We start from the raw sequence: 16843 nt of genomic DNA on the forward strand, positions 1-16843 counted from the left end.
CTTGGTAATCTCATCTGGGTACTCCAGACTGAGTCTTTTTAATACTCTTCCAGAAAGCTAACATTTCAGTGTGATTCTATTAAGTCGTGGTATATCTGATACAGCCCCATCCCTCTTAGAGAACCATGTGGTTTGGAGCTAGATTCACAGATTGCCCTAAACCATCTTTTAAAATCTTCAATGCTTCTGAGGTTTCAGAGAGCTTTTTTTAATACTTAACCTTTTGCCCCTCTAGTCTGCTCTTCTTTGTATATAATATTAATGCATACAAAATGTACACAATGTTGTATACAAGTTAGGAAGCATAATAAATGAAGCCCTAAACTTACTACTAGTCTTAAAGTTGAGTATCATTGGATCCACCTGCGTGTTTTTCCATCCTATCCCCTGCCTCATACCTTAGAGGTGTCCTTTCTCCTGAGTTGTCTCTCATTTCCTTTGTAAGAAATCTTTACATATATATATACGTATATATATATACGTATATATATATATACGTATATATACGTATATATATACGTATATATATACGTATATATATACGTATATATATACGTATATATATATACATATATATATATGAATGACTGCATTGCTTTGTTTTGAGTTTCATAAAAATAGTATCATGGGGGCCGGTCGCGGTGGCTCACGCCTGTAATTCCAGCACTTTGGGAGGCTGAGACGGGCAGATCACAAGGTCAGGAGATCGAGACCATCCTGGCTAACACAGGGAAACCCTGTCTCTACTAAAAATACAAAAAAATTAGCTGGGCATGGTGGCAGGCACCTGTAGCCCCAGCTGCTCGGGAGGCTGAGGCAGGAGAATGGTGTGAACCCAGGAGGCGGAGCTTGCAGTGAGCCGAGATCGCGCCACTGCACTCCAGCCTGGGCGACAGAGGGAGACTCTGTCTCAAAAAAAAAAAAAAATAGTGTCATGCTGATAATTGTGCTTGCTTTATTTAGCATTGTTTCTCTCATCCATCCTTGATGTTCATGGCTGTAGTTAGTTCATATACCACAAAATATTTATGTTTTCCTGTTGTGAACATTTTCTGCTGTCAACATATTTCTGGTTTTTGTAACTGGGAACTTTCTTGCACGTCTCTAGTGCACACGTAGAAGGATTTCTCTAGAGTATGTAACCAGGAGTAATTCCCGAGGGTCATACATAGGTACTGCAAATATTGGACACAAGGAATACAAACTGTTTTTTAAAGTCTTTGTACCAATTTGTACCCCATCAGCAGTGTATAAAAGTTCCCATTGATTCACTTCCTTGCCAGCAATTGGTGAGGCCAACCTCCTTAAATTTTGCCTATCTGGTGAGTTTAAAGTGAACTCTCATTGTGATGTAGCCCTAACTTTTTTGGTAGAAATCTGCTTTGTATTGTCTCTCTACTACTTGTTGGCCTGCGTCCTGTGAGCTCTAGATTATGATACTTTAGAGGTTACTGTCTACAGCTTAGACATTTCATCCAATTCCCACCCTGCTCATCACCTGCTTCCCCTTCTTAGAAGCACTTTTTGTCTGTCTTTAGTTTGGCTGCTGTAATTCCAGCAGCTAATACCCTTAAATAAGTCAATGAGGCTTGGCGCAGTGGCTCACGCCTGTAATCCCAGCACTTTGGGAGGCTGAGGCAGGTGGATCACCTGAGGTCAGGAGTTCGAGAGCAACCCGGCCAACATGGTGAAACCCCATCTCTACTAAAAAACTATAAAAATTAGCTGGGCCTGGTGGCAGGAGCCTGTAATCCCAGCCACTCAGGAGGCTGAGACAAGAGAATTGCTTGAACCTGGGAGGTGGAGGTTGCAGTGAGCCAAGATTGCACCACTGCACTCCAGTCTGGGTGACAGAGTGAGACTCCATCTCAAAAAAAAAAAAAAAAAAAGGCAGTGAAGAATGAGCTGGGCATGGTAGCGTGTGCCTGTATTCCTAGCTACTTGGGAGGCTGAGGTGGGAGGATCGCTTAAGCCCAGGAGTTTGAGGCTGCAGTAAGCTGTGATCGCACCAGTGCACTCCAGCCTGGGCAACAAAGTGAGATCCTGTCTCCAAAAAAAAAAGTCAATAAAAGATGAATGGGTTACTGGTTACTATAGAATTCTAGCTTTAAACTAGAACTGAACATTTCTTTCTTTAGAATAAGAGTTCTTAACCTGGGAATGAAACTGTATTTGAATTTTTTTTTTCTCAAAGGTCACCATGGCTTCAGATGTATTTGAATTTAATTGATTGCCTTTATAATCCTATATATTTTTTGCATTTAAAATCATTATTCTGAGAAGAGCTCCTTAGGCTCCCAGACTGCCAAAGGGGGAACTATAGTTTTAAAAAGTTTAAGACTCTTTGCCTTGGAGAAAGTTATTTGCCAGGTGACTGAAGGGCAGGGATCTGGGAAATGGGTTTCTTTAATGTCAATAGGATGACTTTCAAGATACCATCCCCTATTTGGAATGAAATTGCCTTGTGTTTTTTCCTGTCCCCAAGACAAGCTTACCATTGTTCAGAAGCAAACAGTTTGCAGTAAAAAGAAGATTTAGTGACTTTCTGGGTCTTTATGAGAAGCTTTCCGAGAAGCACTCTCAGAATGGCTTCATTGTCCCTCCACCCCCGGAGAAGAGCCTCATAGGTAAGCCTGTGGTCTTTCATTCCACTTGGATTGTTTTCCTTTGCATTCTCTCCAAAATTCACTTACTGTTTAGTATATGAGACTACTTCTATTAACAGTCTTGTGGTTAGAAAAGAGACATTTCCAGTGTTTTCCTACACTGGAGGTCTAGAGAAAAATAGCATATTTTGGCATGTTCTCCTTGGGTGCAGTAGGAGCTCTGGGTTTAGCCTCCAGAGATGTTCGTTTGTTTTCTATTGGTCTTCAGGAGTCTTACATGATTGCGGTTGCCTGCAGATTGAAATAGACTACATTGGATTAGGGGTCAGAGGAAGAAACCTCTTCATTTTGTTTGTTTGTTTGGTTTTTTGGTTTTTGTTTGTTTGTTTGTTTTTGGGGTGGAGTCTCGCTCTGTCACCAGGTTGGAGTGCAGTGGCGCGATCTCAGCTCACTGAAACGTCTGCCTTCCGGGTTCAAGAGATTCTCCTGCCTCAGCCTCCCGCTTAGCTGGGACTACAGGTGCCCGCCACCATGCCCAGCTAATTTTTGTATTTTTAGTAGAAACAGGGTTTTACCACGTTGGCCAGGATGGTCTTGATCTCTTGACCTCGTGGTCCGCCCGCCTTGGCCTCCCAAAGTGCTGGGATTACAGGTGTGTGCCACTGCGCCCGGCCAGGAGCCTCTTCATTAACATCAGTTGATGTTTGTACTCAGGGTTCCATGGCCGCCTTTTTAAGAAAATGTTTACTCTGCAAGTCCTAGAGTTTAGAACCTTCAGCACTTAGAGACTAGTTTTCAAAAGTGGCTCTCATGTAAAGAACCTTTTGTTCATCCCTGCACATAACATAGAAGTGGCCTTAGGCTGTGTGCTAGCCTCACTGCCTTTCCTCCTGTTGACACTTAAAAAAAAAAAGATTTATCCTCTTCATGATGATTTATGGTTATTTTGCTTTTTAAATTCCATTCTAGGGATGACAAAAGTGAAAGTTGGGAAGGAAGATTCTTCTTCTGCAGAATTTCTTGAAAAACGGAGGGCCGCTTTAGAAAGGTAAGTGCCATGCAGCCATTTTCCTGAATAATGTGAGGACAAATGAAAAGCTGAAAAGTGAGTCTAAATGACGAGACAGTCCATTGAGTTAGAGATGAAACATGAATAAATTGAAGTTGCACACCTCCATATTATCTCTTAACTTTTCCTGAGTCGCTTATTTTCCCACCTTGAGAATAGACCATCTTCTGTTTTTTCCCCATCCTGAGTGAGCAGGCAGTCATATTCTTAGACAATCAATCAAATATGAATGGCTCTGAGGTTTCTTTCTGACCAGTTATTTTTCTCTCCCTTTTTGGAAATGTCAGGAATGTGAACTTGAATATGCTTACAAGGAGAGACCTACTTAAGTACCTTATCTTAGGGTACTTTAAGTACAAAAAGTACAAAAGACATGGTATCACTGCCAGCACTGTGTGACGCCCAGAACCTTCTGAGGCCAGCTCAACTAACCAGATGATAACTGCTTACCTTTTAGGTACCTTCAGAGGATTGTAAATCATCCTACCATGTTACAGGACCCTGACGTCAGAGAGTTCTTGGAAAAAGAAGAGGTTAGTATTCAGTGCAAACTGAATTTCATAATTTATATCTGCCCCTAGTGAAATGAAACTAGTTCATTCCAAAAATATGTGAGCACTTAACATGCCTAGTACTAGACTGTATCCTAGTTTTGTGTGAACCCCTGAGAGTGACAAGTATTTTTCAGCCTTTGAAATAAAAGAAGCTTTGCCCGAAGTTAAAAGCAGTTGGTTGTTAAGGGTCAAATAGCAGCCTAGTATTGTCTTACTGGATCAACACAGTGATCTATTTGGCAGGTCCTTGGCATGTTGTAGGTTACTTCTTGGCTCAGATTGAATGTATATTTTATGCCAGGCGGGTCACTGGTTAACAGTTACCACAAACCACAGAACTACCATGTAGGAAAAGTGTTGACTGAAGTAGACAGTCTCTTTCACAGGCTATGCGTAGGCTAGTCATGATTGTCAAAAACTGAAAACAGCCCAGTTGCTAACAGTGGAAGAATTAAGTAAAATATATCAATATAACCAAATACTTGATTCTCATCATAAACAAAGTATACAGAAATGTTAGTACATGGACATGTATGTTAAAAGAATTACAAAATTTGAAACATGAAATAGCATATAAATACAGCTGTAGAAACATAAGTCATTAAGGATCAAAAGAAACACTGGAGTGAAATGTTTTATCTCACAGGAAAGCAAACTAGAAGGAAGTAAGTGACTGGGTAGGGCTATCATTTTGCTTTAATTTTTATTTTTAAATTTTTCTTTCATTTGTATGTAGTATGTGTTACTCCAGTGAAGAAAATGATACTAAAATAAATGAGGGGTTTTCTTCTCTAAAATGAAATGTTTTCATTAAAAATTCCCTGTCAAATGCTTCAAATCTTTTAGTCTTTTCTTGTGGATATTCTTAAATCTCTTCTTCCTTTTCACCCTCTCGTCTTTACTCCATACCCCTAAGCAGGGTATGTCTGTAGCAGCACTGTGGACACTTTGGGTCAGATAGTTCTTTGTTGTAGGGGTTGTCCTATGCATTGTAGGGGGTTTTAGCAGCATTCCTGGTACCTACCCACTAGATCCAGGTAGCACCCCCTCCCCAGTTATAACAACCACAATCATCTCCAGACATTGCCAAATGTCCCCTAGGAAGCAAAGTGGCCCCAAGTTTAGAACTACTGCCAGGCCAGGCGCGGTGGCTCTTGGCTGTAATTCCAGCACTTTGGGAGGCTGAGGCAGGAGGATCACCTGAGGTCAGGAGTTCGAGACCAGCCTGGCCAACATGGCAAAATCCTGTCTCTACTAAAAATACAAAAATTAGCTGGTCGTGGTGGCAGGCACCTATAATCCCAGCTACTTGGGAGGCTGAGGCAGGATAATCACTTGAACCCTGGAGATAGAGGTTGCAGTGAGCTGAGATCGTGCCACTGCACTCCAGCCTGGGCGACAAGAGCAAGACTCCGTCTCAAAAAAAAAAAAAAAAGAACTACTGCCATAGAGTCCTGAACACTAAAATCTGACTTTTTAGCATAGTATGCTGTATATGCTGTAGATTTTTCAGCGTCCTTTCCATGCCCTAGGAGAGTACTGGGGAGACTGAACAGCAATCAGATTGTTTCTAAATATTTGGCATGCTTGACTACTAGGTTATCCCTGAAAGTAGCCTTGATCTGAATCAATAATTTTCTTGTCCTTGGATATTTGTTCACTGAAGAAAATTCGAACACAGCACGATTTCAGTGTCTTAAGACTTTTAAGTCTCGTTTTGTACAAAGTATGCTAATCCAAGGGAACTTTTGACTTTTAACAAGAGTATGCTTGGTACTTAAGCAGTTCATGCCTGGGTAGGCAGACAATCTCAATTTGAGGTCACCTGGCCACGTGACACCCCAGTCTACTTTTTTTCTGTATAAAATATCAAAAGCTGAAAATGTTGCTGATTCTTTTTAACATGGTTCTTTGATTTTTCTGTATGGACATGTTAGTTGTGGATTCCTCAGACTGCCTTTGAAAACAATTTACAGTTCAAATAATTCGTCTGGCAAGTTTTGGCATGCCATCTGATGGATACTAATTCTTCTGAACCTAAAATAGGGGCAGCAGATAACTTGCCATCCCTGCCTTCTTGGTCTTGTAGCTGCCACGTGCCGTGGGTACCCAGACATTGAGTGGTGCTGGTCTCCTCAAGATGTTCAACAAAGCCACAGATGCCGTCAGCAAAATGACCATCAAGATGAATGAATCAGACATTGTGAGTAGCCCTGTGCCTCTTACCTCCACCTACACCTCAGGCTTATGGGTCAGAACCCCTAAGGACTCCTGAAATTTCTGAGATTAGAAACTTTTTTATAAGATTTTTCAGTCCCTTTTTGAGAAACAACTGCTAAAGAAAGACTGTACTGCACCCATAAAAGTAATCTCATTAAAGTTCTGGGCTTTTGTGTTTCAGTGGTTTGAGGAGAAGCTCCAGGAGGTAGAGTGTGAGGAGCAGCGCTTACGGAAACTGCATGCTGTTGTAGAAACTCTAGTCAACCATAGGAAAGGTAACAAGCTCTGAAATGCACTTGGAGCTAGGGGAAATTGTTGTCTCTAGTGAACTGGAGATGCGAGGGCATGCCATTCCAATCCTCTCAGCCATCCAAGTTGAAATTCTCAGCCCACCTGGTCCTTGATGTTCTGATAAAAAAAAGGTATGCCCTGCGTCTCCTGGCAGAAAACATGATTCAACCACTGTGGGCATCGTACTTTCTACCTGGGAGGGGTGCAGGGAAGCCTTCCCAGATACAGCATGACCTGGGATATGGGCTTCTGTTGATTTTGAGTTGATGGCTTACATCCAAAATGATGTCATACATGCTTGAGCTACATGGTCAAACCAGCAGTGCGTAAATGCAAGGAAACCACCTGTCTCCTAATCCTTCTGCATCTTTCTTTAGTGAAATTTGCTTAAGAGCCTGTGAAATTTTCCCAGTTTGAATCTTTTCCCTCTTTGCCTTAAACATGCTGATAATTAGAAATTGAAACAGACAGAAGACCCATAGCATGAGGCCAGGGTAAGTAAGGGTTGGCAAAGTATAATCTGGCCCATGGGCCAAATCTGACCCTGGTTCCTGTTGCCATGAGCTACAAATTTAGGTTTTTACATTTTTAAAGGAATGAATGAGGGGAGAAAAGAATCTGTAGCAGACTATGTGTAGCCTTCAAAGTCTAAAAAATTTATTATTAGCTGGTCGCGGTGGCTCACGTCTGTAATCCCAGCAATTTGGGAGGCCGAGGCAGGTGGGTCACGAGGTCAGGAGTTCAAGGCCAGCCTGGCCAAGATGGTGAAACCCTGTCTCTACTAAAAATAGAAAAAATTAGCCAGGTGTGGTGGTGGGCATCTGTAATCCCATCTGCTTGGGAGGCTGAGGCAGAGAATTGCTTGAACCCGGGAGGCGGAGGTTACAGTGAGCTGAGATGGCGCCACTGCACTCCTTTACACAAAGTTTGCCCTACTCTAGAACGTGCAAGACTATACGATGTGCACATATATTCACTCTTCTCTCTTGTACAGAGAGGCTACCACTCATGAGCTTTAACATAAATATAAGAATAGTTTCTTTGGCCTGTTTGTTATTTAACAACTGGGCTTTGGTTCTCCAGGGATATTGGAGCTGCTTCCTTCAGGTAGGCCTAACCCAGTGAAACTCAGGACAGCTGGTGCCTCTCCCTCCTGCTCCTGTGACCAGGCCACATTCTCTTTACTCTCTGAATACAGTTAACTGTGGTGTAAGTGACTGGGTTGCAGAGCCCTCAGTTCCCAGATATGCAGTGGGCGGCATTGCTAAGACATGCCATGCAGTGTCAGCTGATTTGTCCCTTTTCCTTGTGAGATCAGAGAGGCCTCTGCTGTCTTTTTCCTCCTTCCAGAGCTAGCGCTGAACACAGCCCAGTTTGCAAAGAGTCTAGCCATGCTTGGGAGCTCTGAGGACAACACGGCATTGTCACGGGCACTCTCCCAGCTGGCTGAGGTGGAAGAAAAAATTGAGCAGCTCCACCAGGAACAGGCCAACAATGACTTCTTCCTCCTTGCTGAGCTCCTGAGTGACTACATTCGCCTCCTGGCCATAGTCCGCGTAAGCTTCTGTTTCCTTTTCTCCTCCTTCCCTTGATTTGATTTGTTTTTCCTTTGCTGGTCCCCTTGCCAAGACAGTTTCATCCCATTATAGCTTGTAAATAGGTGTCACTTTTTCTACTTTTAAGAGGAAAGGTATCCTATAAACCAAGCAATCTATTCACCTGTTAGCTAGTTATCACTGAATCATTTTGAGCCCCACAGCCAAGATTCCTAGATGGCATTTGGAGAAAAGACCACTCTTGAATTTCCGAATAGGTTGCCCTTTATTGTTGAGGCCAGACAGTGTCTTCTGTGGTCCTTTTTTGAAGCAAGGTTGCTTACAGACCTACTCTCTTGGTCCCCTGGAGCAGTGACTTCCTCAGTCCTTTGGTCTTTGCCTCCTTAACAGTAACTGGTGGCTTTGCCCTGGTTAAGAGCTCTTGCTGACTTCCACTTGTCCTTCCAGTATGGGCAGTCAGGTAACTACATGGAACTGGCTTGGCATTGCATGGAGGAGTGCGGCCAGGGGACTGAGAGAGCTTGTCACCAGAGCCTTCCTGTGCTGTGCCACCCCACACTGGTAACATTCCAGCCTGCCCCTCGTCAAGCACCTCACTCTTTCTCCTGGTGATCAAGCAGTGTGGTTTCCCCGTAAGCACTCCTAGTGATTAAGGTTAAGGAATTTTGACAGTAGTATTAGCTGTCACATGGCCTCCCTAAGACAGAAGAAAGAACCAAGAGGAAGCCTGGCGCCTACACTCTAAGGGCCTAAGTCTGTCCTTGATTTGGCTTGGGATCGGGATGTGTGAGCCTCAGAGTTAGAACAGTGCCCCCCGCTCGTTCCCCGTCCCCAACATATCTCCCATTAGGGAGCTTGTGCGTTGTGTCAGGAGCTGAGCTGCTCCCAGGCTGTCACTTACCCCGTGGTGGAGATGCCTCATAGAGCCTGGGAGGTTGCTCATTGTCCTCTCCCATTGCTATTTGGTTTGCTGCTAACTCCAGAGTGATGAGTCTTGAAAAATAACCTGCTATGTAATTCTTAGAACTGGGCAGGCTACTTAGACTGGAGAGCCAGCCGCAGGAAGGGCACCCTCTGGGGGAAGCTTTCTATGAGGAGCATTGTTTGGGGTCTCTGGAGAGCACAGTTCTTGGATATGGCCCCCAGGCAGAGTGAGCTTGTACCACAGGGGTGAGGGCCTTGCTTAGAGCTACATGGGCTGGGGCTGGGGAAGTGTGCCTCATGGCACATAATTGCGAATGGTCTTTTCTCAGAGACCCTTCATCTGCCTACCTCATGCTTATGAGCCTGGTGGTGGGATTGGAGAGAAGAGCAAAGATTTCTTTTCTGCTCTTCCCTGAGCATGGAGCCAGACCACTGTTAGGCCAGTGGGTTGGGCTTGAGTCTAACTAACTCAGATAAGAGGTTGCCCTTTACCTAATCTTTTGACATTGAGGTGTTAAGATGCTGCAGGGGAGCAGCAGTGACAATCCTGGGGCAGGTGAATTTGGTGGCATTGCATTCCCTAAGGTTCAAGTTTTGGCAAAAGCCTGTGCTAAGGAGGCATAGACAATATGCAGGGAAGGTTGGGGCGTGGTGGCTCACGCCTGTAATCCCAACACTTTGGGAGGCTGAGGCAGATGGATCACCTGAGGTCAGGAGTTCGAGACCAGCCTGGCCAGCGTGGCGAAACCCCATCTCTACTAAAAATACAAAAATTATCTGGGCGTGGTGGTGTGTGTCTGTAATCCCAGCTACTCAGGAGGCTGAGGCAGGAGAATCGCTTGAAACCAGGAGGTGGAGGTTGCAGTGCAGTGAGCCAAGATTGCGCCATTGCACTCCAGCCTGAGTGACAAGAGTGAAACTCCGTCTAAAAAGAAAATATTCGGGGAACTTTTGCAGGGCAGTGAGGGAGCCGCTGGAACCTGGCTGGGCGGCTGGCCCCAGGCACAGATTCTTGATCCAGGCTGCTGCTTGGGGCCTATTAAGCAAGTCCTGGTGGGCGTGGTTAGTCAGGCCAGCAGCTTCCTTCCCTGGAAATGCTGATTGTGGTCAAGGAACTGGAAACAAGGAAAACTAGCAAATAGATTTTGGGGAGCTTCTTGGAGGCCTTGGTAGCCTAGAGCAGGTGAGTGTGTGGTTGGGAAAAAGCAATGTGGCCCTATGGTGGTTTTAGGTGTTGATTTAAAGATTTGTTAAGCTAACCTTGTGCATTATTTGGGTGTCAGTTTAAAGGCTGGGTCCTTAGGGTGGACTTCCCTGACATATTTCCCAGGCTAAGCTAGGCCTCTGGTTTCATGTTATAGTACCCTGCTGCTTTCCCAGTAGTCTGCATACTTGTATCTATTTGTAATTGTAAATGTAATGTTGGCCTTTTCCATTAGATGACAAGTTCCATGAAAATGGGACCATGAGTTTCATCCACTGTATTCTTAGCTCCTGGCACATGGCAGGCACTCAGGGAAAGTATGTAGCCTTATGAACTGACTGATCTGAGGGAGGCACTTTTGTAAGCCATAGTATTGGTCACTGGCATGAGGCCACCTACTGGCTCCCTGCCATCCAGCCCTGGGAGTAGCATGAAGCAGCATGGCACTGGCCTTCTGGAAGCTTGGAGAGGAGTCTTACCCAAGCTTTGCTCCTAGACATTAAACTTCCCAGCTGGGCACTAACATGTGGCTGCAGAACCTGCCCTTGCTCAGTCCGTCCCTGGTGCAGCTGCTGGGAGAGCCTGCCTCGACGCAGAGCCAGCAGAGCTCTTGAAGAGCTGGTTGTGCTCCTCCTCAACCCCACCCCCACAGGCTGCCTTCGACCAGCGCATGAAGACATGGCAGCGCTGGCAGGATGCCCAAGCCACACTGCAGAAGAAGCGGGAGGCCGAGGCTCGGCTGCTGTGGGCCAACAAGCCTGATAAGCTGCAGCAGGCCAAGGACGAGATCCTTGAGGTGAGTCCACTGAGGCAGCCCAGCCAGGGGTGTTCTGCTGGTTCCAAATGAACCCAGGGCCCATCCCACCCAGAGGTTTGGAACTCCACAGGGGGAAGAGCGCTGATTGAGTCTAAAGGGCTGTGGCTGCTGAGGAAGCCTCTGAGAATGACTCCAGGCCTTCCTGAGGCCTAGTCCCCCTGTTCTTTTTCTACTCTACCCAGACTTGTCAAATCAGAATCTCTGGCCCGGCATGGTGGCTCACGCCTGTAATCCTAGCACTTTGGGAGGCCAAGGTGGGTGGATCACTTGAGGTCAGAGGGTTTTTTTGTTTGTTTTTGTTTTTGTTTTGGATGGAGTCTTGCTCTGTCACCAGGCTGGAGTGCAGTGGCGCGATCTCAGCTCACTGCAAGCTCTGCCTCCTGGGTTCACGCCATTCTCCTGCCTCAGCCTCCCAAGTAGCTGGGACTACAGGCTCCTGCCACCACACTTGGCTAATTTTTTGTACTACCGTGTTAGTAGCCAAGATGGTCTCGATCTCCTGACCTTGTGATCCACCTGCCTCAGCCTCCCAAAGTGCTGGGATTACAGGCGTGAGCCACTGCGCCTGGCCGAGGTCAGGAGTTTTAGACCAGCCTGGCCAACATGGTAAAACCCCATCTCTACTAAAAATACAAAAAATTAGTCAGGGCTGGGCACGGCGGCTCACGCCTGTAATCCCAGCACTTTGGGAGGCCAAGGTGAGTGGATCACGAGGTCAAGAGATTGAGACCATCTTGGCCAACATGGTGAAACCCCGTCTCTACTAAAAAAAAATACAAAAATTAGCTGGGCGTGGTAGCACCCACCTATAGTCTCAGATACTCAGGAGGCTGAGGCAGGAGAATCGCTTGAACCTGGGAGGCGAAGGTTGCAGTGAGCTGAGATCACACCACTGCACTCCAGCCTGGCAACAGAGCAAGACTCTGTCTCAAAAAAAAAAAAAAAAAAAAATTAGACGTGATGGCACACGCCTGTAGTCCTAGCTACTCAGGAGGCTGAGGCACGAGAACCGTTTGAACCTGAGAGGCAGAGGTTGCAGTGAGCCAAGATCGCACCACTGCACTCCAGCCTGGATGACAGAGCGAGACTCCATCTCAAAAAAAAAAATCTTGGCAGGAGGGGTCCTGGCTGGGTCTTTGAAAAGCTACCTAGCTGATTCAGATATGCCTTCTCGTGAGAACTAAATTAAGTTTTCCAGGCCTTTCAGCCCTGCTGGTGAGTACCTAAACTGGAGGCTGCTGGCATGTCAGAGCCTTCTTGAAGGACCACACTTGGTCCCAGATGCCTGAAACACAGGCATCTCTTTTCCAGTCAGCCCCTAAAGTAGCCTTCTGCTGGACTCTGACTTACATGTGGAATCTTCTGTGACACCTCATCTTACCCACAGGGACAGACAGACATAATGATCAATTGAGCCCTCATATGTAAAATCGCTGTCCAAATGTGAAGGCTTAATAATGATGCCATAATATGAGGTGATCCTTTCTTTCCTCTTTCTTCCCAGTGGGAGTCTCGGGTGACTCAATATGAAAGGGACTTCGAGAGGATTTCAACAGTGGTCCGAAAAGAAGTGATACGGTTTGAGGTGAGATAGGAAATCCTACTTCTCACTTAGCATGCAGTGCTTGTTTTAGGAGTACTCTTGGTGTTGTCCAACTCTGTTGGGTAAAGAGAGAGGTGCCAGTAACTTGGCAGTTCTCGTGAGCAGGCGTGGCCTTCTTTGGGGGGTGTGTGCTTGATCCTAGGAACAGTGGCAATCTTACACTTGTGGCTGGACCACAGTAGTTAAACACAAATCTTGCAGCTGCCACATACCCTCGGTCCCCTGTCATTTCTCCTCCACTTCCCATCTCCTGCCCTCCAACAAAGCCTTTCAAGGCCTTGGCAGACCCTCTTTGGCTGGAAATTACAGCTGTTCCACCTGCTGCCTCTACTTTCTGAGACTGTGTTTGGCCTTGGTCAGCAATAAACACCACCATCCCATCGAAAGGGAAAGCAAAAACTGGATAGTCAGTGTAGAATCTTGTCTCCTAGAAAGAGAAATCCAAGGACTTCAAGAACCATGTGATCAAGTACCTTGAGACACTCCTTTACTCACAGCAGCAGGTATGTAAGTTGTGTGTGACCTTCATCCTCTACTGCCTGCTCCAAAGGCCAGCTGCCTCCTCGGGGCTTCTGCAACAAGATGTGCAGGCCCTGCTTCTGAGGGGCTGGGCCCTCCTATAGTCCATCATTGAAAATAGGTCCTGCTGCTCTGACATGGAGCATCCAACAGGGTCTTTTACCAAGCAGGAGGGCCCGGGTCTGCTGCCCTCATTCTGAGGTGAGTTAGTTTTTGAGGACAAACCCCATCTCCCTGTAACTGCTTACCCTTCGAGGAGCCACCCCATGGTACCACCTGGCCCTCCTGAGGCTGAGGCCTCATCGGTATGTGAAACAGTGGCCCCACTGTGAGGAACTAACTGAGCCAGGCAAAGCTGTGGCCACCACAGGGGTGCTCCCTCTGGGGTGGAGCCAAGACTGTCTTCAGAGACTGCCCTTGCACTTGGGGCTCAGTAACTGCTGCCTTCCCTGTCGAGAGGGAGGTGTGAAGGTCATGTGGCCTGTGCAGCTGCTCAGAGCCTGCCTTTGTGTGGCAGGTGCTTGGGGAGCGCCAGGGTACTGTGCTTGATTCCTCCCAGGCTGGCTTAGGCTCTGCCACTAGGTGGGGGCACTTGCTTAATGTCCCCACTTCTTTGCAGCTGGCAAAGTACTGGGAAGCCTTCCTTCCTGAGGCAAAGGCCATCTCCTAATGGACCAAGGACCCCAGAGCCCACCTGTGTGACGCTGCCTTTTTATACACTGTCCTCCTCCACCTTGATGGACCCCTAGTGATGCATCCTGCCTAGGCTGGACTTAACCCCTTCCTCCCTGTCCCCACGACCAACTGTCCCCAGTTACTCTAACCGTTATTTCATTTAGCTTCCATATATATTTTCTTACCTAAGAGAATAGTTTCCTGCTTTAAGCAAAAGACCTACAATAGGTGGTGGAATTATGGGATGGGGTGGAGTATTGATATAAATATATAAATACAAATGTATATTTTTCAGGATGTGGTTTAGGAACTGGGAATAACGTTTTCTGTTACTCCTGATGGTGCCATGAAAAGGTTATGTAATAAAATATTTTAAAATCAGGTCACATGACTCAGAATGTTGGTGGTTTTTGCTTAGGCTGGGGAGCAGTTGGGAATCAGGTCTGGAATACTCCTAACCAAGAAGTTGCCCAGGTATAGTAAGTTTTTCTCTACCGTTCACAAGTTTTTTGCTGCTGCTTCCCTCTGGAAATGGGGTTTCTTTCTCTCTGCCTACCTCAGCTACCTGTTCTGAGGGTCTCAATCTGTTTCGTATTCCCACTTCTTTAGGGAAGGAGTTTTAAAAACATCTCTTAAAATAAGAGGAGCAAAATCTATTAAAACCTATTCTCCTGCAAAGGAGGCAGAGACTTTCTCTTTTTTTTTTTTTTTTGGTGTCCCTGTCATTAAGCAAGAGCCTTTCTCTTTTATTCTTCCTGCTTCCCTAAGCTGCTCAGGGTTCTCTGAGTCTTGCCCTCTGATGGCAAGTCTTATATATAACTAAACCTATTTTTGTCACCCATCAAAACACATCCTCAGTAGACTGTGTGAAGGTGTGAAGGTCTGATAATGACTTGATGCTTTATCTCCATAGACATGAAAGCCATGCCCTCTGCCTCTAGATAGGGTGATCCAAGAGCTCCTGAACCTTAGGAGGTTCAAAGAAGCTCTACTGTCTGTGCCCAGGAGGTAGCCTGCCAGCAAGAGCTCCCAGGAGTTGCACACACAGCCAAAGGGTGTTCACACAGATCTCTGCCGGTCTAGCCAGGGGAGGCCAGAGTCTCGTCAGTCAAGGATGGGCTTCCCCCTTAGCTGTGTCCACAGCTGCTCAAGCTATACTGGTCAGAGTGGGCTTTGAAGCTCCTTTGTGAGCTCGAGCTGCTGACTGCCACTATGGGAGCCTTGCCACCTCCAGCCCCTCCATCCCAAAGACGTTCCTGCCACTGGGGCCCCAGGTCCTGCTGTATCAGTTCTCTTTGGTGGGGGGCTGAGGTTTGGGGTGAGGCAACCTGAGACAAGAAAACGCAGTAAACATTCTGATTCCCTGTACACAGACGCAGCACCAGGGGAAGGGCCAGTGGTGCAAGTATTTCTTTTTAACAGGTGAAGTTTTTGGAAAAAGTCACTCTCCCTACCCCTCAGTATCCTTATCATCAACTTTGGTTTTATCCTTCCAGTCTTTATTATATGCTTGCTTTTACGTAGTTGTAATAATATACACATAAAGTATTTTGTATCCTGCTTTTATCATTCAACATTGTACATGTTATAAGCATTTTTCTATATTGTTATATATCTTCACAAAGTTGATTTGTAAAGCTGTGTAATTTGAAGGCATCCATAGGGTGACTGTACCATAATTTTGATTCATCCCTTGTTGTTGGATTCTTGGTCAGGGGTTGTTTGTTTTGTTTTATTGGTAACTTTAAAATTTTGAATACAATTTCAGATTTACAGAAAAGTTGCAGGAATATCACAAAGAACTCCTATATATCTTTTATCCAGATTTACTGAGTGTTTACATTTTATCCCATTTGCCTTATCTATATTTCATGTTGCATTTTCTTAATCACTGGAGAGTAATTTGCACAGATACCCCATTATGCCCAAAACAGTATGCATTTCCCTAAGAACAGGACATTCTCTTCTAAGAGAAGAAGAGAATTACTTTAAGCATTATTCAGTATTTTTTTAAGTATTATTATCAAAATCAGGAAGTTTAACAGTGATTTAATACTGTTATCTAACCCATGATTCATATTTAAATTTTGCCATTTATCCCAATAATGTCCTTTGTAGCCATTCTTTTACCTTGTGCAGGATCATGTTACATTTGTAAACGTGTGTCTCTCAATACTGCAGATTCCTCAGCTTTCTTTTGTCTTTCATTACCATGACATTTTTGAAGAATACAGGCTATTTTGTCGAATGTTCCTCAGTTTGGATTTGTGTGGTGGTTACGCATGACTAGGTGAGGGTTTTGCATTCTGGGTGGGAATATCACAGAAGCAGTGTGTCGTCAGTGCGTCGTAATCAGCATATAATGTCAGTTGGTCTCATTAATGTTGTTAACTCTGTTCACCGCTTAGGTTGGTGTCTGCCAGATTTCATTTTAAATTTACGATTTCCCCTTTGTAATTTACAAGTAATTTGTGGGGAGATACTTTGAGACTATATAAGTATTTTGTTCCTCATTCACTAGTTATATAGTATCAGTTGATTAGTCTTGTCCGAGTTATTACTGTCATGATTGACCAACATGATTTCCTAACTCCATAATGCCTTCTACATTTATTGGTTGACATTCTACATATAAAGAAAAACATCCTTTCTCACCATTTATTTATTCACTTGTTTATCAATATGGATGCAGGGATTCCTATTTTGCTCAGAGTTGCAAGCCATTGCTTTGATTTTATCTTGATTCTCAAATTGTCCCAGATTTATAGCAGCCTCTTGTGTGTTTGTAGCTTGCTCCCATCATGT

The 16843-nt window shown here is 45.2% G+C and overlaps 1 protein-coding gene across 4 annotated transcripts in view; it reads left to right on the forward strand.

The window, feature by feature from the left end:
• The window catches only part of SNX1 (sorting nexin 1), a 44098-nt gene extending 29366 nt beyond the window's left edge, over positions 1 to 14732 (forward strand). For 2 of the 4 annotated variants that reach the window (XM_063698591.1, XM_004056312.5), the window contains exons 6-15: positions 2486 to 2627; positions 3576 to 3654; positions 4133 to 4208; positions 6319 to 6432; positions 6631 to 6724; positions 8091 to 8296; positions 11077 to 11220; positions 12746 to 12826; positions 13276 to 13347; positions 13983 to 14419. In XM_063698591.1, the coding sequence (XP_063554661.1) occupies positions 2486 to 2627; positions 3576 to 3654; positions 4133 to 4208; positions 6319 to 6432; positions 6631 to 6724; positions 8091 to 8296; positions 11077 to 11220; positions 12746 to 12826; positions 13276 to 13347; positions 13983 to 14033 (1059 nt within the window). In that variant the 3' untranslated portion in view covers positions 14034 to 14419. Of the gene's footprint in view, positions 1 to 2485; positions 2628 to 3575; positions 3655 to 4132; positions 4209 to 6318; positions 6433 to 6630; positions 6725 to 8090; positions 8297 to 11076; positions 11221 to 12745; positions 12827 to 13275; positions 14420 to 14456 lie in introns of those variants that run through there. The other 2 variants (XM_055362546.2, XM_055362545.2) reach the window with 2 other exon arrangements.
• Positions 14733 to 16843: the final 2111 nt, after the last annotated feature.

This window comes from Gorilla gorilla, chromosome 16 (assembly GCF_029281585.2).
Source record: "Gorilla gorilla gorilla isolate KB3781 chromosome 16, NHGRI_mGorGor1-v2.1_pri, whole genome shotgun sequence".
Lineage (NCBI taxonomy): Eukaryota > Metazoa > Chordata > Mammalia > Primates > Hominidae > Gorilla > Gorilla gorilla.